We start from the raw sequence: 27652 nt of genomic DNA on the forward strand, positions 1-27652 counted from the left end.
ATTATTAGCATATCATGAGAGCGATCCGTCAAATTGGTTTAAAATGTAGGTTCTGTTTCAGGGCCATGTTACATGCATAATGAGACCGTGCATTTGCCAAAGCTTCTGTGGGCTTTTTTTTTCCCCCACTGTGGGGTTTTTCCACATTGCCAGACCCAGGATAACCTCAAATTGTGAGATCATGGCCCAAAGTGCAAAAACAATACCCTCCAAACAGCTGATCCAAACAAGCTACTCACATTGAATGTATATAGAAAAATGTCACACAGAAATTTATCTCCAAATAAAAAGTGTCCAAGATTGGAACTAAGTGGCATATTATAACAAAATAACTGTGCTCACATGTAAATACTTTTTATCACCATTAGGTGGTCATGTTAGGATCAAATTAATTATACCTTTAAATTACAATAACGATTCAAATACATACTACTACTACTACTACTACTACTACTACTACTACTACTACTACTTTCAGCTGCTCCCGTTAGGGGTCGCCACAGCGGATCATCCGTGACCATGTCTTCCTGTCTTCTGCATCTTCTTCTGTCACACCAGCCACCTGCATGTCCTCCCTCACCACATCCATAAACCTCCTCTTTGGCCTTCCTCTTTTCCTCTTTCCTGGCAGCTCCATATTCAGCATCCTTCTCCCAATATACCCAGCATCTCTTCTCCACACATGTCCAAGCCATCTCAATCTTGCCTCTCTTGCTTTGTCTCCAAACCGTCCAACCTGAGCTGTCCCTCTAATATGTCTAATCCTGTCCTTCTTCGTCACTCGCGATGAAAATCTTATCATCTTCAACTCTGCCACCTCCAGCTGTCTCCAAACCATATAACATAGCTGGTCTCACTACCATTTTGTAAACCTTCCCTTTAACTCTTGCTGGTACCCTTCTGTCTCAAATCACTCCTGACACTCTGCTCCACCCACTCCACCCTGCCTGCACTCTCTTCTTCACCTCTCTTCTGCACTCCCCATTATTTTGGACAGCTGACCCCAAGTATAGAAAGATTCAAACACCTAAATTGATCTTAATGGAAAGAAACTCCTGATGTGCAAGAAGATGTAGCGACTTAGCCAGGTGAGCCTGACTGATGTTAAGTCAGTTAGGACGGCATTTGAGACCGTCTCCCCTCCGGGAACATAGTACACGGTGTGCACTGCAGCATGTGTGCCCCTTCACTCTGGGACATGCTGGAGGTTTCCAATCTTCCGTGATATAATTTCCTTCCACTGTTTCATTGAAAGGGCTACTGAGGCTTACGTCCTCTCCCTCAGCAGACGGCTGGGGTATACGCCAAATGAAGGGCCCATATTTCACTGCTGCTTTGAAATATGGTTTTACTCCAGTTGTAGAAAAGAAAACCAACTTGAATATTTGACCTATTTGCATATAAGTACAACTATATTGAACAGACCATACTTTCTATGCCAAAACCTAAAATATTTTTACAATATAACAGCTACGACTGGAAAGTGGAAGCACTGCAGAGTAAACGCTATATATGGCACGGCGGCACAGTGGTTAGCGCTGTCGGAAGGTCCTGGGTTCGAACCCTAGGGTTGTCCAACCTTGGGGGTCATCCCAGGTCGTTTTCTGGGTGGAGTTTGCATGTTCTCCCCATGTCTGCAGTGGGTTTTCTCCGGGTGCCCCGGTTTCCCCCACTATCAAAAGAAACGTGCATGTTAGGGTTAATACCCCTGTCTGCGCCCCCGACCGAGGCAGTGGGAAACGAACTGGAGTTGGTCCCCATATGCTGCATGACAGCAAAACCCCACTACTCCTGGATACACAGATCACAGATAGGATGGGCTAACTTGCAGTAACTGAATTCCCCCAAGGTGATTAATAAAAGAAACTCAATTAATGAATGAATTAATACATAAACATTTGTGGTTTCAAACTTTTTTTCCCCATTTACGTACATACAACACGCATCCTGCTGTGTTGTTGGGTTGTTACTCAGAAATAAAACTATAATGTTGCTTTTGTCAGGCGCTTTGAGATTTGGTGTTCCTATAGGCCGGCATCATTGTGTTGAGCAAACTGTAAGGGCCTCTCATCATTGTATTGAAATATACCTCCACCCACCTTTCACAGCACAGTCTTATCTGACTAAAGATGACTAAAGGATGACTAAAGAATGACTAAAGGAAGACTAAAGGAAGACTAAAGGATGACTAAAAGAAGACTAAAGGATGAGTAAGGATGACTAAGGATGCCACTGCTTGGCATCCTGCTCATCATATTCTTCATAGATTTTTTATAATTCCATTGAAATTCTGTTATCCTCTTCAATGTTGTATTCTGTAAATTGGATAAATATGTTTACCCAATTTGCATAATCCATTGCACGTTGTCCATCTTGGGAGAGAGATCCCTCCTCTGTTGCTCTCCCTGAGGTTTCTTCCTATTTTTTCTCCCTGTTGCGAGGGTCTAAGGCCAGGACGTTATATTGCTGTAAAGTCCCCTGAGGAAAATGTGGCATTTGTGATATTGGGCTATACAAATAAAAGTGACTTGATTTGAGTTAAAAGAATGTGGACACCACAGCATGGTAGTGTGGGGCGTCCGGGTGTCATGGCGGTCTATTCCATTGCCTACTAACACGGGGATCACCAGTTCGAATCACCATGTTACCTCCGGCTTGGTCGGACGTCCCTACAGACACAATTGACCGTGTGTGCAGGTGAGAAGCCGGTTGTGGGTATGTGTCCTGGTTGCTACGCTAGCATCTCCTCTGGTCGGTTGGGGCACCTGTTCAGGGGGGAGGGCGAACTGGGGGGAACAGCGTGACCCTTCTACGCGCTATGTCCCCCCTGGTGAAACTCCTCACTGTCAGGTGAAAAGAAGCAGCTGGCGACTCCACATGTATCGGCAGAGGCATGTGGTACTCTGCAGCCCTCCCCAGATCGGCAGAGGAGGTGGAGCAGCGACCGGGACGGCTCGGGAGAGTGGGGTCATTGGCCAGATACAATTGCCCCCCCCCCACCCCAAAAAAAGCATGGTAGTGTGTGTGTGTGTGTGGGCTATTTTGCGCTTGAAGCCAGACTATTTCCTTTGTACTTGTCTCGACTGGGTGAGTAGTTGGGGGTGGGGGGGGTGGGGAGGGGGGGTTGGCCATTAGATTGAGTTCTTTAATTAGTTCTTAGATGTCATGCTTCACTTCCGGCAATTACCGATCGAACTTCCATCTCAGCTGGGACCGGCTGCTGATTGACCCACTGACTAACTGTGGCCCCTGCTGGTGCTACTGCAACGACAGAACCCTCATTTGTTTTGTTTTGTTTTTTTGTTTTTTTTGTTTTTCCTCCCTCGTTAACTCCTCTTACTCAAATGAGAATTCCAACCTGAATTGGCTTTTATCAAACAGAAATGGCAGAACGGTAAGTGGTGTGAGGCCCTGACGTGGATGGCAGATGGTTTCCCGTCTAAGCCACCATATAAGGCATTTATTTCTGTCAAATTGATCTACATTGTGCACCCGCCAGCTGTGCTTACATCATGACCCACACACGCGGCGTGGCCGGGCATGCATTTCCTGCACATACATGCATATGGTGGCACGTCTGGTGGGGAACCGTAGGGCCATTGATGCTTGTGGTACAGAAATTAATTTGTCGGTAAGGAGAGGCTATGTTGTCTCCCATGAGGGAAGGGCAAGGGCGAGCGAAACACAAGTAGATGGTGAAGGACAGCTCTTAAGTGTTTGAGCATCGTCATACGTCTTCATAACAGACCAAGCATTATTTTCTGCAGACCGTAGTACACCTAGGGTCTAGTATAAGTCAGCTTTATTACAGCCCAGAGACATGTGCAGGCATATATACTACACTATATATACTCAAGTGCCTGAAAGTGAAAGTTTAATGGCGATGGTGAGCCTCTGTGCAAAAGGTGAGAGAGAGAGCTGAATCAGTGCTTAGGTAGATTTGAATAGCATGTTGATTTGGGTGCAGAGTTTTTCTTTGGAGGTCTTAGTAAATAACAGATTCCTGCACTGTAGCTTTCCTTTGCAGAAAATCAAGTACTTTGATTTCGAGGTTAGGTAAGTTGTGTATCTAGGGACAATTTCGTACGGTTGATTCACCTGACCTACAAGTGTTTGGACTGTCCCTAGGTGTGAATGTGTGTGTGTGTGTGTGTGTGTGTGTGTGTGTGTGTGTGTGTGTGTGTGTGTGTGTGTGTGTGTGTGTGTGTGTGAGTGTGTGTGTGTGTGTGTGTCCACCCTGTGATGGCCTGGTGGCCTGTCCAGGGTGTCTCCCCACCTGCTGCCTAATGGCTGCTGGGATAGGCTCCAGCATCCCATGACCCTGATTAGGATAAGCCGCTTGGATAATGGATGGATGGATGGAAGTTGTGTATCTCTGGTGACATAAAGTCAAGCTATTTTGTCAAAGTATGCAAGAGAGATAAAATTTCTAGTTATCCATCCATCCATCCATCCATCCATCCATCCATCCATCCATCCATCCATTATCTAAGCTGCTTGTCCCAATCGGGTCGTGGGATGCTGGAGCCTATCCCAGCGGTCAGCAGGGGGCAGGCGGAGAGACACCCTGGACAGGCCGCCAGTCCATCACAGGGCTGACACACACACACACACACACACACACACACACACACACACACACACACACACACACACACACACACAAACACACACAAACACACACATGCATTCACACCTAGGGAAAATTTAGTATGGCTGATTTATCTGACCTACGTGTCGGGGAGAACATGCAAACTCCACACAGAGGATGACCCGTGACGACCCCCAAGGTTGGACAACCCCGGGGCTCAAACCCAGGAACTTCTTGCTGTGAGGCGACCGTGCTAACCACTGCACCACTGTGCCGCCTAGTTATACATGTACATACAAATACACATATACAAATAGAAACTAAACATAAAAGCACTGTGTATCTGTCAGTGTTCATAACACAGTGTCAGTGTTAGTAAAGCATTATGATCAGAGGGAGATTTCTGTTGTTTGTGTAAAAATCACAGCTGAGGTGCCAGGATTTAGAGCTTAGGCTTGTTTTGACAAATATAACTGAGCGTTTGTTTTACGGCACTGTTCATACTGATTAACTGAAACAGACTTGATAAAGTCTCGTTGGTTATAAAGAAGTGCAAAGAAGAAAAAACACCACACAAAAAACATCCCATACCATCCCATCAATGACAATAAATGTTTTTCATACTATGGCCATGACAGCATGAGAGTGGGAGAAAGTCATATCCCATTAGACACATTTAATTCTTCTTATTCTGTCTGAAAGCTTAAACAATCACTGCTTACCAAAGACAAAAGGAGACTGTAAGGTTTCTGGGACTGTGAGGCGATGCATACCGCCTTAAGTAGAAGCGTAGTCAGAAACAAAATATCATTTGCAGATTTTTGTGTGTGTGACATGTAATACTAAAGCTAGATAAAGGGGCACGACTTAAAACTTCACATTTTTTTTCAAAGATAAAAGAAATTATATATTAAAAGGAACAGAATTCATGGAGGAAAAATAGCAAACCGGCCTCCTGTCTCTGTGAATGGCGAAGTGAAAGGAGAAAGGCAGTCTTCAGTGAATACAAAAAGACAACTCATATCAACTACCCTGACGAGAAAGCTTTATACAATTTTTACATTCATTTAGCTTGCTTTTTTTTGGGGGGGGGGGTTCCCCTTTTTCTCCTCAATTGTATCTGGCCAATTACTCCTCTTCCAAGCCGTCCCTGTCGCTGCTCCACCCCCTCTTCCGATCCAGGGAGGGCTGCAGACTACCACATGCCTCCTCTGATACATGTGGCGTCGCCAGCCGCTTCTTTTCACCTGACAATGAGGGGTTTCGCCAGAGGGACGTAGCGCGTGGGAGGATCATGCTATTCCCTCTCAGTTCCCCCTCCCCCCCGAACAGGCGCCCAGACCAACCAGAGGAGGTGCTAGTGGAGCTACCAGGACACATACCCACATCAGGCTTCCCATCCGGAGACACGGCAAATTGTGTCTGTAGGGACGCCCGAAAAAGCCGGAGGCAACACGGGTGTTTTACTACAACCACATCACCAACACTGCCCTCTTCATCAGGCTAAAAACTGCCCTTTCAGAATATTCTAGCATGCATAAATATCAGACTCACCTTCGGAGAACAAACACTACAACATAGTAACCTAATCCCAGATTTCATACAGAAGATAGATACAGTGTAACACAATGTTTTCAGACAAGCAGGCAGACTGGAAGATGATGGGACACTGATGAGACCTAAGGGCATGGCGAGGTACTGACACTGCCCCATCAGTGTGTTGTATGCTATCTTCTGCCCTCTTCCCTTCTGGATATGCATTTGATGGTACGCCTTACACAGGTCAGGCCAGCAAGAGGAAGTGGGTACTAATTCTTGGCTGTTATGCTGTTGAGTGGCATGTAATCTATGCATGGACAGAGACCCCCCATCCTTCTTTCGTATGAAGAATCCCACTCTCACGAGAGACATGGAGGGAGCGATAAGACCGTCAGCAAGGCCCTCGACATACAAATCCATGGCCCTAGTCTATGGTAGAGGTGACCATGATGGGGAACAAGTCAATGGCACAGTCATAGTCATACATCTGATGTGGTGGCAGAGTGGTAGTTCTCCACTAGGGATGGACAGTGTAACCCATATAAACAGTACACCAACAGAACTATGGGCCACAGTATGAATTTGGCCATCTAATCTGTACTAATAGAGAATAGATTTCAACATTATAAAGCATGCCAGGAGTGTCATCGCAAAGAATTCTTTTTAACACTGGCAGCCATCAAAGAAGGTTGAATCAGCTCATCTGGATACAATGTTTATTGATAGATAACCTTTCATCACTCATCTAAGTGACCTCTTCAGTCTGACTGAAGAGGTCACTTAGATGAGTGATGATCAACCTTCTGTGATTTTCTTACCTGGATTACTGAACATGCATAAAGACACTGCTATAGCCATGTTATCCCACATGTCTGAAAACCTGAAAAGGTGCTGAGTTAGTGGTAATCTTCTGGTTCATTATGCATCGTAGTTTACTGGTAGGCCAATAAAAACAAGTGGGTGTAGTCACAGAAAGTTGAATCAGTTCATTTGGACACAATGAGCGAGAGAGAGAGAGAGAGAGAGAGAGAAAAATGTTTCATCACACATCAAAGTGACCTCTTCAGTCTCAACTGACTGCAGGTATCCCCACCCTTATAAACATTACAGTGGCATCATGACTGAAACCAACAATCGGTTTCATATGCAAGTTGTCGTGAGCATTAACTAGAGTTTCAATGGCCATGTGTAATATTCACAGAGGATTGGGGAATGTTTGCAATAAGAGCATTGTAAAATGGCGACAGATATACTCTTAGCCCCCCCCCCCCTCGGTTTAGGGATGGACGTTCCTTCTTCACATAGATGGCCTCTTTGACTCCCTGATCAAGTGGGTGTAGTCTTCCTTTTTATGTGAAAACAAATGCAATGTTTTCATATTAATTATCTCCATATATCACTTATAGATGGCACTATACCATGGATACATGTATGGTGACAGCAATTTCATAATTCAAGTACACATTGCCACAAACCATCCATATATCACTTAGCATCCATTCGCTAGTATGTGCATTAGGACATATGCATGCACTCATGAACATAGTCACATACACACTTGTACAGGCATACAAAGAAACTAAATTACCTTCCAAGTTATCGGCTGACCTAACACTGAATACAGAAGCTTCTTATCTGATATAGGGTCCCCAAGGAGCCTGCATGTGCTCCTGTTAACGCCTTTTCCACTGCAAACCTTCTTGTTACTGACATTTTTACCAGTCATTGTGAAGGAGTGTAAAAACGATTACTCCGGGTTTTTCTCACAGACAGGCTGCACAACACTGTCATCTAGTTTTGCAGCTGTACTACAGTATAACAGTCAATGGGTGGCATCTATCAGTACTATAAATAAATGGCTATGCTGTAGGCACCTTTGCCTCAGCAAAGCAAGAAACAGAAATACTGGAACAAATTCCCCTCAGCTAAATGATGAAACTGAACCACTACTCAATGTCACAGACTGCTTGTTGTCTTGGCAAGACAATGGTCAAGAGTCAGCGACTAAGAGAGGAGACAGTTAAATAGCCAAGCTCAAGGTGGAGGCACTAAACAATAATGATCGGGGCTACTTGGTTCAGAGTTACTATTGGCTGCCTGCTTCCCAACACTATTGGTGCCGTGTGGCCATGACCAAATGCCAGCCTGCCGCAGTTTAGGAGAATTAAGACTAAATGAAGGTTGCTGCTTGCTGGTCATGCTTGTTTGGTCCACTTCCTCCCTTCTTCTCTTTGCTAAAGTCAAAGCCAAATGTACATCTCCCATTATGAGGCAAGAAGATATTACCATAACTGTGTATTACCATACCAACATGGGTAATCGGTAAACTTATTATATCAAAAAATAGAAATAAAATAAAATAAATTAACATCAGAGTATCCAACTCATGAACTTGGCTTGCCATTCTCTACTCTTGATGTCTTCTGTCCCCTTCTTTTCTGAACTCTTATCATCTCTTCACTGCTACGTTTGTAATATTAATTTATTTGTAATAATAATAATAGTAATAATGATAACGATATAATTGTAATAATATTAAGTATTTATTAATTATTAGCAATCTATTAATTATTTATAATATTAATATTGACTATTAATTATTATTATATTAATAATAACAGTAATAATAATGAATTATAGTAATATTAAGTAATTTGTAATAATAATAATAATAATAATAATAATAAGTAATATTAAGTAATTTCACCCTCTCTCTTCACCTGGGCTCTCCCCTTCTCTCTTTTTTCTTTGTGTTTTACTTCCCTCCACTCAGTCATGAGCAGAGATGAGCAGTGAACACACACACACACACACACACACACACACACACACACACACACACACACACACACACACACACAGATCCTTGGACCATGATGGGCAGCAGACGACACTTGTACCTGGTATCTCCCCAGGCTCATTTCACTAGCTCTAATGCCACACAATGACTTTAAGAAAAACATCCTTCTGTCAGAACGTGTCTTTATCGTGCCATGGCAGTGGCATTATTTTTATGACAAACAAAGCAAATGTCAACTCATCGTAATCTAACTTATAAACTGAGGGTAGAAATTGAGGGGGTTTGAGCAACTGTGTGATAAAACACTGACTGTCAAGTCTGCATATTTCCAACAACCCCCCCCCATTAAAATTCCACATTATTGGATAATTTTGCATGACAAGACCAAAAAAACAAAAACAAAAACAAAACACTACCCACACAAGAGTGATGCTGTGAGAGGTAGTGTGCATGAGGGGATATGCTGGCAGGTAATAGGAATTCATGAGCTAAATTAATTTAGTCCATTACTCTACAAGCCTTCAATTTAATAGCAAGGCTGTGTCTGCATTGGGATGGATGGCTTTTCTGTGCATGTATTACTGCTGGTCAAGAGGGCAGCCCTATTGGCCAGGGTAGGAATCTATTATCACCCTAATTCTCTGCTACTGCAAGCATGTTTTCTGCAACCTGCCAATGAAGATACAATAGGAATTGAACGTTTTAAATACAACTGCAGTTTGGACCAAAATGCTGCACAGTACACATTCCCATAATTATCAACAGAACACAGTTTGAGCCCATTTAAGAACTCTTAATATTTTTTTTTCTTATTTTTTTTTTTTTTGTGGTCTGTCGCTCAGCAGTCATTCAAGTTCTGTTACTCTCAAATTCCTTGTATGGCTGGTACATTAATCTTCAAACTCAAAAAATAAAAAGTCAACAGAGACCTTTACTCATTGACACACTGACTCAACAACGCCTATGCTGAACAAGCTACAAAAGAAGGGTAACAGCAGGTGCTGTGCCATCATTTCAGTTCTACAAGGTGGTCTTTAGTGGAGTGGAGTTCTGAGGGGAAACCAGGAATTTCTACATGTATGCGACCTTGGATTGGAAAGTGCTTATTAGTGTCCCTGCTTTTTCAGCTGGGCTTTGAAAGACATGCATTTAAATGAAAGACGACTTGTCATTCATCAGTAGCTGCTGTTATAGGCACACTTTTTTTCCTTCTGATTGAAATCATCCCGATTGGAGATTTCAGGTCAGCTGTTTACATGGGATGTGAACTAATACGGTCTGGTGGTCTGGTGTTTACATACCTCAACGCACTTAATCGGAACAGCTGTGTGACATGGGGGTTATCAGGTTAGATCAAGGGGGATAAGGGAAGTTGGCAAGAGCACAGACACTTCGTCAGTGTTAAGGGTGGTCCTATTGCTACGAGTGGGGTCGTTTTGTAATTTCATACAGACTACCTCCACTGCTTCATCAACAGAAACGCAGGTGAAAAGAGACTTAAAATCACAAGAGACCAATGTTTCATCCACCTCCATAATGACGTCCCTCACCTGAATGCGATGTTCATTACTGCCTACTAACGGGTTGAATAGATGCCCAAAACTTATATTATAGATCACTGAATGGTGCATCCTGCTTATGTAGCTTAGGCAAACCATACAGAATATGTGTAGCTTCCCCTGGGTATAATCTATTGTATCGAATGTCAATAGCACTGTCTTGTTCTAACAGCTTCAGAAAATCTATCACCTTTTTCTTGTAACCACTGCCTGGATCTCGTTTCAGGGGCTCATAAGTATTTATGTCACTAAGTAACTTCATAACGTTCTCATGATAGTCTGTCTGGTTTAATACAACACTGCATCTGGCTTTGTCTGCTGGAAGGATGATGATGTTACTGTCCGTACTGAGAGTCGTGAGAGCATTCCTCTCATCTCTACCAGGCGCGGATCTACGGGGTGGCAGCTGCCACCTCTGGGACACAGTCTTGCCACCCCTGTTGCCACCCCATTTATAAATCAGACAATATGTTTTTAAAGTATATTTTATGTACATGCATGGTGAAAGTCAATGAGACCCGCACCAAACTCATCTCAAACAGTAGAGAACAAAATACATTCGATGAAATCCGAGTTTTGAATAATAATACGTTTAGAATAATGTTCATTGCCCCCCTCCTTGAACCTCATGCCACCCCTTTGCCACCCCAGGGAAAAATCTCTAGATCCGCCACTGATCTCTACTGATGTTGGATGGTGGCACCTTCGCATTGCTGAAACTTTTGTCCACAGTTGCTCCGCTTCCAGGTCCGCGATGTTGCTTTCTATACAATTTATCATTTGTACAACTTATTCGGTACAATTTCCTGAGGGGAAATTAGGTCCCCTCAGGGATGAATGAAGTATTCTGATTCTGATTCAGATTTTACGGATCACTGACTCTGTGGCTGTGATCAGTTTGACCAGTGGGATTTGGCTCGGCGTGACAGCAAAATTCAGCCCCTTAGCAAAGATGTCTTTCTTTGCCTGGCTGAGTTGTCAGATTCTTCACCCACTTGTCCACATCGCCAGCATGTGTCTGGCGTTCGTCTCCGTCTGCCGTTGAGGGCGCCGTCCGTGGGTCGAACTTCTCTTGCAGCCTGGTTTTCGACTTTCCGTGTTACGCTACACGAGCCTTCTCCATGAACTCAATCACACGTTGGAAACTGGTCTCATCTAGATGCGACGTGAGTCTCTGGTGGATCGTTTCCTCTGTGGCTGTCAAAGCATTGATGGTTAAATTACACTGCTTAAAAAAATAAAGGGAACACCTAAAAACACAATATAGACCTCGATGAATGAAATATTTCAGCTGAAAATCTTTATTCATTAGACAGAGGAATGTGTTTAGAGCAAAATAACCTAAGAATGATCAATGGAAATCAAAATCATTAGCCCATTAAGGTCTGGATTCAGAATCATGCTCAAAATCAAAGTGGAAAATGAGAACATAGGCTGATCCAACTTCTGTGGAAATTCTTCAAGACGATTCAAAATGAGGCTCAGTAGTGTGTGTGGCCTCCACGTGCCTGTATGCACTCCCTACAACATCTGGGCATGCTCCTGATGAGACGACGGATGGTCTCCTGAGGGATCTCCTCCCAGACCTGGATCAGGGCATCGGTCAACTCCTGGATAGTCTGTGGTGCGACATCGCGTTGGCGGATGGTACGAGACATGATGTCCCAGAGGTGCTCGATTGGATTCAGGTCTGGGGAACGTGCAGGCCAGTCCATAGCATCAATGCCCTCGACATACAGGAACTGCTGACACACTCTGGCCACATGACGACGAGCATTGTCATGCATGAGCAGGAACCCAGGGCCCACTGCACCAGCATAGGGTCTGACAATGGGTCTGAGGATCTCATCCCGGTACCTAATGGCAGCCATGGTACCTCTGGCTAGCACGTAGAGGTCTGTGCGGCCCTCCAAGGATATGCCTCCCCAGACCATCACTGACCCACCGCCAAACCAGTCATGCTGGAGGATGTTGCAGGCAGCAGAACGTTCTCCACAGCGTCTCCAGACTCTCTCACGTCTGTCACATGTGTTCAGTGTGAACCTGCTCTCATCTGTGAAGAGCACAGGGCGCCAATGGCGAATCTGCCAACCAAGATGTTCTCTGGCAAAGGTCAATCGGGCTGCACGGTGTTGGGCTGTGAGCACAGGCCCCAATTGTGGACGTCGGGCCCTCATACCATCCTCATGCATTCTGTTTCTCACTGTTTGAGCAGAAACCTGCACATTAGTGGCCTGTTGAAGGTCGTTTTGTAGGGCTCCGGCAATGCTCCTCCTGTTCCTCCTTGCACAAAGGACCAGATAGCGGTCCTGCTGCGGGGTTGCTGTCCTCCTGCGGCCCCCTCCACGTCTCCTGGTGTACTGGCCTGTCTCCTGGTACCTCCTGCATGCTCTGGACACTGTGCTGGGAGACACATCAAATCTTCTTGCCACAGCACGCATTGATGTGCCATCCTGGATGAGCTGCACTACCTGAGCAACTTCTGTAGGTTGCAGATACCGCCTCATGCCACCTCTAGTGGTGAGGGCACTAGCAAAATGAAAAACTAACCAAAGATCGGCCAGAAAAGATGAGGACAGGCAAATGGTCTGTGGCCACCACCTGCAAATCCATTCCTTTTATAGGGGTTGTCTTGCAAATTGTCTAATTTCCACCTGGTGGAAATTAGACAATTTACCAACAGGTGAAATTGATTCACAAATCAGTGTTGCTTCCTAACTGGACAGGTTGATATCTCAAAAGTGTGATTGACTTGGAGCTACATTGCATTGCTTATGCGCTCCCTTTATTTTTTTGAGCAGTGTAGTTTGCCCCACCCATTCGTTCAACAGCAGGCTCTGTGCCTTCTGGAGGATCTTGTTAGCTCGGTGGCCCTTGACCGAAGATTTCATTTGCAGGCTCTTAGGTAAACCTGCTCTGTCTGCAACTGAGGCTGAATCTCAGGTGGTTCCTGTAGTCTGCCACCTTGAGCGCCGTTTGCTCGTACTCATGTACAAGTTTAAGGCAATGGTCACCAAAATTAGTCAAAATGTCTTGATGCTTGCTCAATAATCCAGCTAAGAAAATCAAATAAATTTAGTGGCAACATTTCATTGCCATTGAAACTCTAGTTAATGGGGCAGCGTCCGAGTGATGTCACAGCATCGCTGTCACTCTGGACGCATCACAGGAAGTCAGACATGCTGAGCACGTTAAGACAGTACAGCACGGCTGTCTTTACAACACCAACTTATGTATATGCTGCCATATATCCGATAATATTAAATTACGCAAAAAAGTACAACAAACTGCTTACTTCTAAAGTAGTCTAGTGCATCCGGTGTCTGGCTTCCATTTGCTGTGAAGGAAGGGCTAAAAATAGCTCAGGGACGCTGATCGAAACTGATCATTGGTTTCAGTCATTATGCTACGGTACGGTTTATAAAGGTGGGGATGCCTGCAGTCAGGTGAGACTGAAGAGGTCACTTAGATGAGTGATGAAACGTTTCTCTCTCAATATACGTTGTGTCCAGATGAACTGATTCAACTTTCTTTGATAGTCTTACCTGGATTATTGAGTGAGCATAAAGATTGAAAATAATCAGTTTAAATCACTAACATGATACAATGTTTCTTTTGATTGGTTTATGAAAAGGTTAAGCTGTCCCTCTGCAACCGACTGAAATTTCAATCGGTTTGGGCCTGCTTATTCTGATTGAGGTGTTTATATGGCGCATTTGTATTCTGTCTGGGCTTTTAAACGTATTATAATCGGAATATTAGGTTCTGTGTGAACATAAATACTGTCACCACCTTGACACTCCGAAGAAAAAAATAGCCTTTCCAGGGCATAGCACTTCCAGTGCACTGTTACTCTGTCTTCCTCTTGAACCTTAAAGATACTAATTTGGATGTCAAATAGATACAGACAAGGACAATGATGCATACACATGCACACACACACACACACACACACACACACACACACACACACACACACACACACACACACACACACCATCATCATCATCATTGGTGGTCACTCAGGGTCGAGTGTGACTGTGCTCCTTCTAGGTACTTGTGGGTCTCCAGGTGGATATAGAGGCCCATCCTGGAGCTGCATATTTTGGAGAATTGTGGGCCAGAGTGTGAAGAAGTAGTTGAAGATGTAGATTGGGCTGTTCTGGTAACTCGCTTCGTTCTGAGTGTGCGCTATTTTTCAGCAGCACAGTGGAGGTCATGGTTGTAACGCCCAGCCCCCTCATTGACAGCCAATCTCCAGGCCTCTGTTTTTGCTGCTTGTTCCCAGGTGTTAAGGTCAATGCCAAACAATGTTTCTCCCTTTTTCTCCCCAATTGCACTTGGACAATTACCCCACTCTTCCAAGCCATCTCGGTCGCTGCTCCACCCTCTCTGCCGATCCGAGGAGGGCTGCAGACTACCACATGCCTCCTCTGATATATGTGGAGTTGCCAGCCACTTCTTTTCACCTGTCAGTGAGGAGTTTCGCCAGGGAGACGTAGTTCACTGGAGGATCACGCGAGTCCCCCCAGTTGCCCCTGCCCCCTGAGTAGGCGCCCGACCGACCAGAGTAGGGGCTAGTGCAGCGATCAGGACACATAGCCACATCCGGCTTCTCACTTGCAAACACGGCCAATTGTGTCTGTAGGGACGCCCAACCAAGCGGAGGTAACACAGGGATTCAAACAGGCAATCCCCGTGCTGTTAGACAACGGAATAAACTGCTACGCTACCCAAACCTTTTGATGTGGGTCTTGACGTTATCTTCATGTCACTTCTTTTTGTCATCCTGGGACACGGTGTCCTGTCACGAGCTGAGAGTAAACGACTTGTTTCGGGAGGCGAGAGTCAGACACGCAGAGGACATGGCCAGTCCATCTCATCTGATGTGGTGCAATGGTGGCAGTTATAGTCAGCAAGTTAGCCTCCTCGAGGATGCTGAAGTTGGTCCGCATATCCTCCCAGCTGATCAAAGATCTTCCTGAGGCATCGCTGCTGGTATGCTTCGAGTGTCTTCAGGTGCCTGCTGTATGTGGTGCAGGTTTCTGACTCATACAGTAGGGTGGACAGCACTACCGCTTCATACACCTGAATTTTTTTTTTTACAATGTCTTTATTGATTTTTAGCTTTTACAAATAAACAAAACATGCCCCCCACCCAACACTCACTTGTTCTCTCTTAACAGCTTCCTTGCACTTATAGCCAAAATGAATATAAAACATTGTGTCTATGTATACCTTTATTTTGTTCAAGGTACCATTGAATTGTACGATTGATTTTTTACACCAAAATTTCTATTCTGGCCGGAAGGTCGCAGTTTTCAAAAACCTTTTTACTCAGTCTTGAGGAGGCCTGGCTGGCACAGCCGGGACAATGGTGTATTTCAATGTCAGTGTTGGCTTTGGAGGAGAGAAGGCTGCCAAAATATGGGAACTGTTCCACGTTTTCGAGTCTGGTGTTGTATAGGGGCAGAGCAGGCAGATTTCTGTTGGGTGGGGGTTGGTAGAGGATTTGGGTCTTTTATATGTTAATGGCCAGGCAAAGGTTGTTGTGTGCCTTTGCAAAGGCGTCCAGTTTGCGCTGTAGTTCTTCTACGAGGGAAAATAAGGCGTTGTCATCGGCGTACGGCAGCTCTATTACCTATACATACAAACACACACACACACACACACACACACACACACACACACACACACAACATAAAAAGGAACATACAGATACAAGACAAACAAACACACCCCCACTCACTGGCGCATAAACATGCATAAAGTACACATATATGTAGTTTTGTGATTAGGAAATCACATATATTTGCTTGTGCCTCTGTGTGTTCATCACACAATATCCAAATTAACTCTTTCTGTAATTACCCAGTACACCTCGGGCACTTTTCTTTTTCCTAATCACCTTGGTATTCTTATTACTATTCCCTAGCATATTTGTTAAATGTTAAAAGTGGCATTTTAATATTACTTGAAATTACTTGAAATCTAGTTTATATCAGTAGAAACAAAGAGTGAATATGACGAGTCAAAGGATAAGACAATCATGTTGTTTTAAGACTGAACGTGTAAGTCTTCCTTTCAGACCAGTGGGGAGACTGATACACCCACCTAGTAGTTATTGATTGTCTCAGGTAGTCAGTCTTGCAATTTTTGCTCTTCACTTTGCTATCACTATCTCTTGTCAGCTGCCTGTAAATGAATTAAATTCGTTTTAGTGGCAATTTCAGCCAAAGATGATTAAGATTAAGGTGCACTAAAACCAACTCGACTACTGCTGGGACAGTAGTAGTCGAGTTGGTTTTAATGCACCTTTATTGACGTCCCAGCAAAGTCCAAGGCATTGATGGTTGTTTCATAACATAATAAACTCAATATGGCCTTCCATAAAAGTAATAAAAAGCCAAACAAAAATGAACAGATGGGGGTAGAGATGAAAGGGGAATAAGATGATTCTATTGTTCCGTAATTATATGCAGATAATAATTGTGTGTAAGTATCAAATGTTGTATAGGATGTTCAAAAGGTGAGATATGATATGAGAGGAGATGAGATGGTTAAAAAAAACTGTCTTGCTTCTCATACTAAACTGCTAGGACTCCAATCTTCTGCAGATCCTCAAACTACTTCCTCTAGTAGACTATGCCCCCCCTTTTCAATCAATCACTCAATAAATCAATCAATCAACCAATCAATCAATCAAAATTTAAAAAGTTAGGGCTATAATGGCTCCTACATCAGCTTGTAAGATAAAGTAATAACACTGACTGAGACTTAAGGAGGAAAAAGTATAAAAAATAAACAAATTAATGAAAAAAACTTGCACGCACCCATGCATACTGATTTTGATTTAATTTGACAAGCTATCCATCTCATGTAACATTCAACAGGCATCTCGCAGTTTGAAAAGAAAAGACGGAGCTCAACGTAACAACTGAAAAAAAAAATACTGCAACAACTCATCAGAAATCATAGACTTAATTAACCCTCCCTAAGACATTCAGTCTTTCAGTTGGGGGTACCTGGTAGTCCCTATATCTCCTCTCCAGGTACGGATGGCCGTTGGTTCACAGAGGAGCTCATCTGCCTTTTGAAAGTTTTTATTTTGATCCTGCTGGGTGTCCACACACCCTCCTCACAACAACCCAACGATTGAAGTGGGGGTGCCGGTTTAGTCGCCGACGACCCGGCGGTTGCAGTTTAACATCATATCCTGGACCAATAAAACAGGACCAATAAAACAATATCATTTCCTGGAGCTGATATAGTAAGTGACCACGATTTCGTGATGAGGACCATCAACATAAAGCTGAAAAAGCAGAAACGAGAAAAGAATGGTAGAATCAAATATGACCTTGAAAAAGTAAAAGATGCAAATGTTCGAGACAAATTCCAAGCCAGAATTGGAGGACGTTTTGTTGCTCCCTGGAACATAGACAATGTTGAAGAAGTGACCGAAAAGTTCTCAAAGAATTGAAAAAAGCTAGAAATACGAGGTAAAAAGAAGTCCAAGAAACCTCAATGGATTCAAGATAGAACATTGAATATATGTGACAGAAGACGCGAAGCCAAGGCTCTGAAGTACAGTTCTGAAGAATGCAAGGAGGAATACAGAAAATGTAACAGAGAAGTGAAAGCTGTGATGAAGAAAAAGATAAGGAGGAATGGACTGAACAAGAATGTCGAAGTATTGCTAACAACCTGAGGCACAACAACACTAAAATGACTTTCCAAACAGTGAAGAAATTAACTACAGAACAAAACGTAAAGACATATGTTATTAACAACACAAATGGAGACCTGATCTCAGACAAAAATAGCAATTGCAAAGAGGTGGGCGGAATACTGCAGTGATCTTTACAATTGTGACCTCAATGAAAATCAGGAAGTATACAACCAACTGACAGTTGATGAGAACAAAGGTGCAGAAGACAAAGACCACATCTTAAGATGCGAAGTTGAAGAAGCCATCAAACATCTGAAAAGCACCAGGAGCAGACAATATACCAGCAGAACTAATCAAATACGGCAACGACGAAGTTATAGACATCTTACTTAGCATCTGCAATAAAATGTATAGCCTGAAGATAATGACCTACGCAGTGGACTTCTTCGGGTACTGATTCCATTTCCAAAGAAAGGAAACTTGAAATTACGCAGCAACTACAGAACCATTAGTCTAATCAGCCATGCAAGCAAGGTAATGCTCAGGATCATTCTCAGGAGAATCATACCGCAAGTTGAGCAGATTCTTGCTGAAGAACAAGCTGGTTTCAGGTCTGGAAGAAGCACAACCGAGCAAATCTTCAATTTGAGGGTTCTTTGTGAGAAATGTATATAACATCAATGAGAAGTCCATCACAACTTTATTAATTTTAAGAAAGCCTTCAACAAAAGTGTGGCAACAGTCTCTATGGAAAATCACGAGAAAACATACCATCAAAGAACACCTTGTCCAAGTTATCAAAGCGCTTTATAAAGTTTCGAAAAGTATAGTGCTAGTGGACAGCACACTCAGCGACTGATTCACTACAACAGTAGGAGTGAGATAAGGTTGTTTACTGTCACCATGCCTTTTCAATGTATTCCTTGAAGAGATCGTCATCAACACTATGGAATGTTTTAAACCAACTCTCACAATTGGCGGAAGAAAAATCATCAACCTTCACTGTGCAGATGACATAGATCTAATCACCAGTAACAGGGAAGAACTAGCTGAAATAACCAGAAGACTGGACAAGGCGGCTAAGGACATGGGTATGTTGATCAGTACTCATAAAAAGCAAAATCACGACTACAAAAGATCACTCGAGGAGGGAGACTGAAGGGATTGAAGAGCAGAACATGGAAATCCTTGTTGGCAGTGAAAAACTTGAGGAAGTCATGTCTTTCAAATATCTTGGATCTGTGATTAACGAAGAGGGAAGATCAGAAAAAGAAATTTGGAGCAGAATCGCCATCACAACAAGCGCAATGACCAAGCTCAACACGATCTGGAAAGATAAAAACCTTGGAATGAAGTCAAAAATGCAACTGCTCTGCACCATCTTAATAGCAACTCTTCTATACAGTGCAGAATCCTGGACCCCTAACAAAAGCAATGGAGAGAAAAAAAACAAGCCTTTGAAATTAGAGCATACAGAAGAATGTTGCAAATCCCATACACAGCGCACGTCACCAACACTGAAGTGCAGAACAGAGTTAAGGAAGCTATTGGTCACCAGGATAGTTTACTGACAATGGTAAAAAAAAAAAGAAAGAAAGAAATTAAACTGGTTTGGGCACGTTTGGAAAGGACACTTGCAAAAGGACATCCTGCAAGGCTTTGTAGAAGGGACTAGGAAGAGAGGGAGACCAAGAAAAACCTGGGTAAACAACATCGGAGAATGGCTACAGATTAGTGTAGTGGAGGTGGGCAGAGGTGCGATGGATAGAGAACGGTGGAAGAGACTCGTTGAGGCAAAAGCTGTGCTCCTACGACCTCCATAGGTTACGGAATTGATGATGATGAAAACATTCAGACATTGATAAGCGAGAGGTAATAACAGTTAATCAACCTACCTCTGACTGAAGCTGCTGTCCTTCCTGCGACAGTGGAGGGTTACAATCCTGTGACCTTCACTTCTGACATCCTGACTCACTGTCCACACGACCGGGTTGCTGGCCCTGGCCCCCAAGAATGCCACGCCATCCTTCAGCTTGACCCTTACGTACATATAAATACGCCCATCAAGACACACAAATACACAAACACACACAGATCACAAGACATAATATTAGATGATATGGTGGCTAACACAGACAGATTGCATTGCAAACACAAATTTAGGCTGCCATAAAGTGAAACACCATGATCAGACAAAAATACTCACTAATCATGTAAAAGGGCAAAACATTAGATAATATGGGGGTTGACAACAATACAAGTTTGCATAAACAGAAGCATAATTAATTCAACTACTGACCCAGTATCTTTAGGTGCCACAACATATTGCAAATTTTTGGAGGGCCAAAAGATGTGCATGTATAGGACAAATTGAAATGTTTGTAAACAAAGGCCATAGCATCACTATAACAGCCTACTGGTTTTAGAGCAACAAATTCAAACAGTAAGGAACATTTATTTGCACTGAATATGTCATACACAAAGGCAATTCAAAGTGCTTTACATAAGGCAGAAAAATACAGGTACAGCACGATGGGTAGAAGTGAGAGTTCAAGCCTGGAGAGAGGAAATACCATAATCTTGTTTATGATTATGTTTATGGGGTAGTGAGGATAAACATCAAGTGTCAAACATCAACGTTTTTTCATCATGCTTTTACCTATATGTAGTTATATAGCTACATGAAATGCTATTACTTGCATGCATTATTGTGAAAATTTATGAACAAAGTTAAAACTATCCATTCAAGGGGGCGTCCGAGTGGCATGACGGTCTATTCCGTTGCCTACCAACATGGGGATCGCCGTCCAGCTTGGTCGGACATCCCTACAGACACAGTTGGCTGTCTGTGGGTGGGAAGCTGGATGTTGGTATGTGTCCTGGTCGCTGCACTAGCGCCTCCTCTGGTCAGTCAGGGCGCCTGTTCAGGGGGGATGGGGAACTGGGGGGAATAGCGTGATCCTCCCACGTGCTACGTCCCAATGGCGAAACTCCTCACTGTCAGGTGAAAACAAGCGGCTGGCGACTCCACATGTTTCGGAGGAGGCATGTGATAGTTTGCAGCCCTCCCCGGATCGGCGGAGGGGGTGGGGCAGCGACCGGGACGGCTCGGAGAGTGGGGTAGTTGACCAAGTACAATTGGGGAGAAAAAGAGGGGGAAAAGCCAAAAAAAAAAAAAATCTATTCAAAAACAATCGTACCTCACTTATTTTGTAACTTGATCGTTCAAAAACAGCGATGACCATATGCACCTTTCCGTGTTACCATGACGACCTGTTATGGAGGTCTATGGATTAAAGAGGCTGTCTAAAGTTTTAACGTGGAATTAATCTCAAGACTGTCATTTTTTTTCTTTCAGGACATATGTCATTTCATTTGTTACAACTGTCTTAATACACCCTCTCTGAGCACAGCAAATTCTCCATGACTGAAAAAAAAAACAAAAACAAAAACTCTTTGGTACCCGAATTTCCACCCAGTTTGCAAACCCAGGGTTATAGACCACCGGGCCAACAGTACCGGTGGCGGTCGTTGGTAACCTGGGCCTTGACCGATCCAGTATGGAAATCTGATTTATGATCCGCATATTTGATTAGGCAAAGATATTACGCTGGATGCCCTTCCTGACACAACCCTCCCCATATAGTGCCGGCTTGGGGCCGGCACTAAGAATGCACTGGCTTGTGCTTCCCCAATGGCTGGGACCAGGGTTATAGACCGCCAACTGATGTAAAAGTTCATTTTAGAACACTGAACTTTTACAATAGTTTTCCAACTTCAGTACAAATTCTCCTAAATAACCAAGTAAAAAAAAAAACTCACTATACTCCCCTACCCCAAAGATGAATGGTTGTGGCCCAAGTAGGCAGCAGGCAGAACAGATTTTATGTGGAGAGCAGCAGCTTGTTGTTTGAACTGAGTGGGCAGGGAGTAGCCTAACAGCGAGGTTATCTGTTTATGTTCATTATATTTATTTATTTAGCGTACATATATCAATAAGTTAGTCAAAGAAGAAACAAACAAACAAAAAAACTCCACTGTGTTCACAGTGATTGACTGCTTATAGTGGTCATATCAGCCTTGAAAGATGTGATCGATGGAAGTGTTTTCAACAAAATGGCTAGACAAGGAACTGGAAAGCAGAATGGAGGCAGACCAGCAGATGTGCAAGCTGGAAATCAGCTGCAGTTCTTAGCAAAACTACGGCATGCTGAATATAACGGTATCCTAAGTGTGAGTCCTCTCTTTTGGTGTCGCCTGAACAACGACATCGGGACTTCAACACAGCTCGGTTGTGGGCTGGTGCTGTTACACTTTGACTCCGGGTCACAAGCAAGACCGAAACAGTACGGCACGATGCGGATCGGCACGAGAATATCCTGCTATGCGTGTGTAATGGAAACACAATTCATCACAGCACCACACCGTGCACCAAAGATACAGAGGGAAAGTGGAAAAACTCAATATATTACCGTTCATATGCCAACCTGCAGTGACAAGGCTGCACAGGTATTTTCAATTAGATGATTCAGCAGCAAAGCCACTTCAATTGGGAAAGTGATGTTTAATAGGAAATTTAACATTTAATTAATTAACTAATATTAATTAACATTAGTTCATCCATTTAACATTTATTTATTGTTTATTTAGGTGGCACAGCGGTTAGCGCTGCCACCTCACAGCAAGAAGGTCCTGGGTTCGAACCCCGGGGTTGGCCAATCTCTATGATCACTGTTCATTTACATTGGTGCTCACAGAGGGATTAAACAGCCAATAGCCAAAGGAAGACACAGGTTTAGCCTGCTAGATGGCACAGTATGAAACCTGGAACCATATGGATCTAGAAATGATGGATATATGCTTAAGCAGTGCTTGATGTATTTTTGAGAGAGCCGGGCGAGGCATGCACAGAAAATAACCTAGACACTGAAACTCCGCGTGTATTCCGCCCAGAATTGTGGTTGGACTAAATATTCTAATCTGCTAACATGGACACTGAATGGGAGAAGGCAACGCTTCGCGGCCATATGTAAACCCAGCCTACTTTTTATGTTTGAGTGTTTGGATGTTTGAATTTTCAGGATTCATTGTATTCTTATTTTATCCTTGAGTGTTTCTTTGTTCCTTTGGTAATCAATAGTTATTAATATGCACTATTTATGAATGTGTGGTCAAAGTAACTATTGAAGCAAACCAAAGAAGGTTGAATCAGTTCATCTGGGTACAATGTATATTGATTTATATGCAGATGAACTGATTCAACCTGCTTTCGTTTTCTTACCTTGATCATTGGGCATGCATCAAGACATATTGGATCAAAGTAATACAAATGACTATTTTCTTAATGAGATGTACTCTCTACTTTAAATAATGTTTTTATGAACAAAGTACTCATGTGTGGACAACCCCCCCCCCAGGGCTCACTGAAATGGGGGGCCACTGGACAGCATTGTGGGGACTCATGTTGGTGGCAGTCTTTAGTTTTTATTTGTTTTGACCCAGTTTGAGCTGTTGGGGTGGGGGTTCATTTGGAATAATGAGCAGCAGAATACTGTCACTTGAGATCGCCCTAAATGTTTCATTGCCACCCTTTTGCTACCCCATGTATGACTATCTAGAATTGCCAATGAATGTATAATACTCTATTGATAGCTAGCTAGCTGGCTAATTTAGGCAACTATTTGAAAACACACAAACTGAAAAACTGATAACATTTACCTGACTGTCTAATCAGATCAGGGTATTAAATGGTGGTGTTTATTACCAGAAGCAGACTGGTTTTCTGAAATTGTTTTAATTATGTTCACAACCAGGAGCATCACTTTTCAAGGGGCTTTAGTTGTATTTTCACAGAAACATTTTGGGTAACTTTACATTAATAAACCTTCTGATAACAAACATAAAAACGGAAAACGTGATTTTCATTGGACTGGGTTGTGACACCCTCAGCCAGTGTGAAGATCTGCTCGTTTGAGATAGTTAATTACAACATTTTGGCGAGCTGGCATAAAAGGAGTCAAGAGGCAGATATCTATTTTTCTCCCCTTTTTCTCCCGGTTGTACTTGGCCAATTACCCTATTTTCCGTGCTGTCCCAGTCGCCGCTCCATCCCCTCTGCCGATCCAGGGAGGGCTGCAGACTACCACATGCCTCCTCCGCCGCCAGCCCCTTCTTTCCACCTGACAGTGAGGAGTTTCCCCGGGGATAGCGTGTGGGAGGATCATGCTATCCCCCCCACCCCCAGTTCTCCCGCCCCCAAACAGGCGCCCCAACCGACCAGAGGAGTCGCTAGTGCAGCGACCAGGACACATACCCACATCCGACTTCCCACCTGCAGACACGGCTAATTGTGTCTGTAGGGACGCCCGACCAAGCCGGAGGTAACACGGGGATTCGAACCAGCAATCCCCGTGTTAGTAGGAAACGGTATAGACTGCTACGCCACCCCTACAGATCTCTTTTTAATGGCAGCGTCCAGGTCCCATTACCTGCACGACCCTTGGAGAATTATTTCATTTGCCCCCAGAATGGCTGCGAAAAATGCCCCCCCACCGAGGTCACTATTTAAAACATCAGTCTTAGTCACGGTCCTACAGTCAATATGTCAGTCAGTAAAATGCTCGTCTACCCAGTCCAAGTTGAACCCCCTAAACAACAACACATCCCAACATGAACCCACCATTTGAACACATTAATTATAACAATTTCAACCCAAATATTAACCGTCCCATGAGCCCCTGCGCTCCCCCAAGTGCAGAGCCGCCAACAATCAGAGCGACCACCTCCTCCGGTTGCTACAATAGCTTTGAACACAAAAGACAATGAATACCTGATAACCGAATCAATGAAAAAAAAAATCTAAAATGCTTTCAAATCTTTAATTATGTTGGGTTTGCTTCAACATGTCTCAGCCAGGCCAAGCAAGCAAGCAAGCAGCTGTCATTTACAAACATATATATCATATACAAAGGAGGAGGAACTGGGGGGGAATAGCGTGATCCTCCCACGCGCTACGACCCCCTGGTGAAACTCCTCACTGTCAGGTGAAAAGAAGGCTGTATCACATGTATCGGAGGAGGCATGTGGTAGTCTGCAGCCCTCTCCGGATCGGCAGAAGGGGTGGAGCAGCGACCGGGACGGCTCGGAAGAGTGGGGTAATTTGCCAAGTACAACTGGGGAGAAAAAAAAGGAGGAAAAAGCCCCCCCAAAAAAAGAAAGAAAGAACAAAAACAATGGAACACATGAGCACGCTTTCTATCAAAAGTCATTTCACGCCCTGTTAGTGCATAAAGTCGATTTCCTGTGGCCAACAACAGGAATGTGAGTGTCGATCTCCCTGTGGGGCAGGAAACAGTTGGTGCCATCTGGATCGGACAATTTTTGGCCATTTTCCTTCACACCTGTGATTCCAAAAAGACTCCGATTTCTACTGCCTGGGCTTCGCCAGCTTCATCTAGATCACTTCCATTATCCACGGCTACGGTTGGTGGGAGGCCAGCCGAACAGATGCCCACGATCCTTGACCTCCTCCCCCCACTGCCCATACAAAGACACTGTCGCTCCATTTTCCCCCAACGTCACACGGAATCGCCATGAGTACATGCATGGAGCAGCTTCCATTTTAAATTTTTTTGTTGTTTTTTTTTTTTCTTACTTTCTCAAAACAACAAATTGCCTTTGCCTACCAGTTACACTCGAGGCTCGGAGTAATTTTGATGGGTGGAAGAAGAATGGCGACTGCTCTGAGGTAAAATAACAAAAAGGATAAAAGGGAAAAAAATGAGGTTTGGGTTCAGTGGAACTTGAGTGCTGAGCAAATCCCTCACAGATAAAAACAAAAACAAAAAAAAAAAAGCAGATTGTCCCCATTCCAATCTGGAACTGTGCAGGACTTCTAAGAGTTGGGGGGGGGGGGCGGTCCAACATTAGCGGGTTCATAATGATGGGAAAAGCGATGCACGAGTCCAGTTCATTGTGGCCAGTTCACTGTGATCTCCTCCGGGCTGCGGAGGCATTAATAACCGCCTGTGTGTGCGGAAGATGAAGACAGCGACTTGAAGGTGGCTACTGATCATTAGCCATGGCACAGGTAGTTATTACAGCCGCACGTGTAGCCGCTGTGCAAACCACAGTGACGTCATATGAATACGACGATCAGCTCACGTCAAGGAAAGCGCAATAAAGTTGTACATTGAAGAAATTATGGACTGAAGCTCTGAGCTGAACGTTAATGAAACAACGGTTTGAAGCTACAGCTCCTTTAAGGACTCTGATGGTAGAGGATGACAGATAATAGGTCTTAGATGAATTTATAGCATCCTCTAATTACCCCCCCCCATCTTTTTACACTATACACTGCTTTATAGTTAACTGAAAAACATAGTTTAAACCACAGCTTTTGTATTAATTGGTGATAGTAGGTGACTATGATGTTAAAGTGTATGATGTGAAGCCACAGCATCATTATTAAACACGTTACGATTGGCCACTAATTAATGGAGGGGGTTTTTCGCTCTCGAATGGAGAAGCTGTTCAGTGCCACAAGCTTCACGGTCTTAAAAAGTGCAACCCAACTTCCCCCCTCATGGCTAGCATCCTTTCTCTTTCTTTCTGGTTTGATTATTCTGTTCATTACTTATTGCTTTTTCCTTTTCTATTTTTCCCCTCTATGTGACTTTATCTGTCTCCTACATCTGCCTTCTTCTCTCTCTGACTTTCCCTCTGTCTTCCATTCTCCCTCTCCCTCACCTTACTCTGTGTTTCTCTTCTGCTCTAACATAATATAAAAGACAAACTCAAGTATGCTCTGCAGCCCAGCAGCATGAGAGCTGAATTAAGGGATGGCATGCTGTAAATGAGATTAGCTTGGCTAATATGATTTCTGGCAAAAGAGTTGGGGGTTGGGGCAGGTCGGGCAGGAGGAGGTGGGGGCACAATAAAGAAAAGCAATTTAAAGGGAGACCCATTTTCTTATGCATCAGCACACGAAACTGCCTATTAATTCTATGGAAACCTGTGCATCAGAGGGATAAGTATATCTACAGATGTGGTGTGCTTGGGCCGAGCTCTGCCTGATGGATGGTCAGAGATAACAACCTGTGACAACCACTGCCCTAACACACCTTGCACATGCCATGCCTGACTAAAGGCCAACACCCATCAATATTAATAGTATTTGCAAAACAGGAAATTAAATGTGAGAGATGTGGACCTAAGTATGTCTCACATGCATAGAGGGAAATGAGTCCATCGTGCACAAAATGATCATGCTTGCAAACACGTGCACGGATACGTGCACGCACACACGCACGCACACAAAAACATTCCGTTAACGCCGCTAATGAAATCTGCATTTAAGTGAAAAAGCCCGGTTTGAATTAACTTCGACTCCCACGCCAGGCTCAAGCCATTCCACTTACACAACTCAGCCGTGTCTATTCAACGTTAGGGCTGGGCCGATCGATACCAAATTATCAATACTCTGATCCTGAGGG

At 43.7% G+C, this 27652-nt stretch overlaps 1 protein-coding gene across 1 annotated transcript in view; it reads right to left on the reverse strand.

Moving 5' to 3' along the window:
• si:dkey-112m2.1 (transmembrane protein 132C) overlaps positions 1 to 27652 on the reverse strand; it is a 231583-nt gene that overhangs the window by 133964 nt on the left and 69967 nt on the right. Inside the window, exon 3 of the mRNA XM_056291212.1 lies at positions 20054 to 20197. Coding sequence (XP_056147187.1) covers positions 20054 to 20197 — 144 coding nt within the window. The remainder of the gene's footprint in view (positions 1 to 20053; positions 20198 to 27652) is intronic.

The sequence above is a fragment of the Lampris incognitus genome, chromosome 12, assembly GCF_029633865.1.
Source record: "Lampris incognitus isolate fLamInc1 chromosome 12, fLamInc1.hap2, whole genome shotgun sequence".
Classification (NCBI taxonomy): Eukaryota; Metazoa; Chordata; class Actinopteri; order Lampriformes; family Lampridae; genus Lampris; species Lampris incognitus.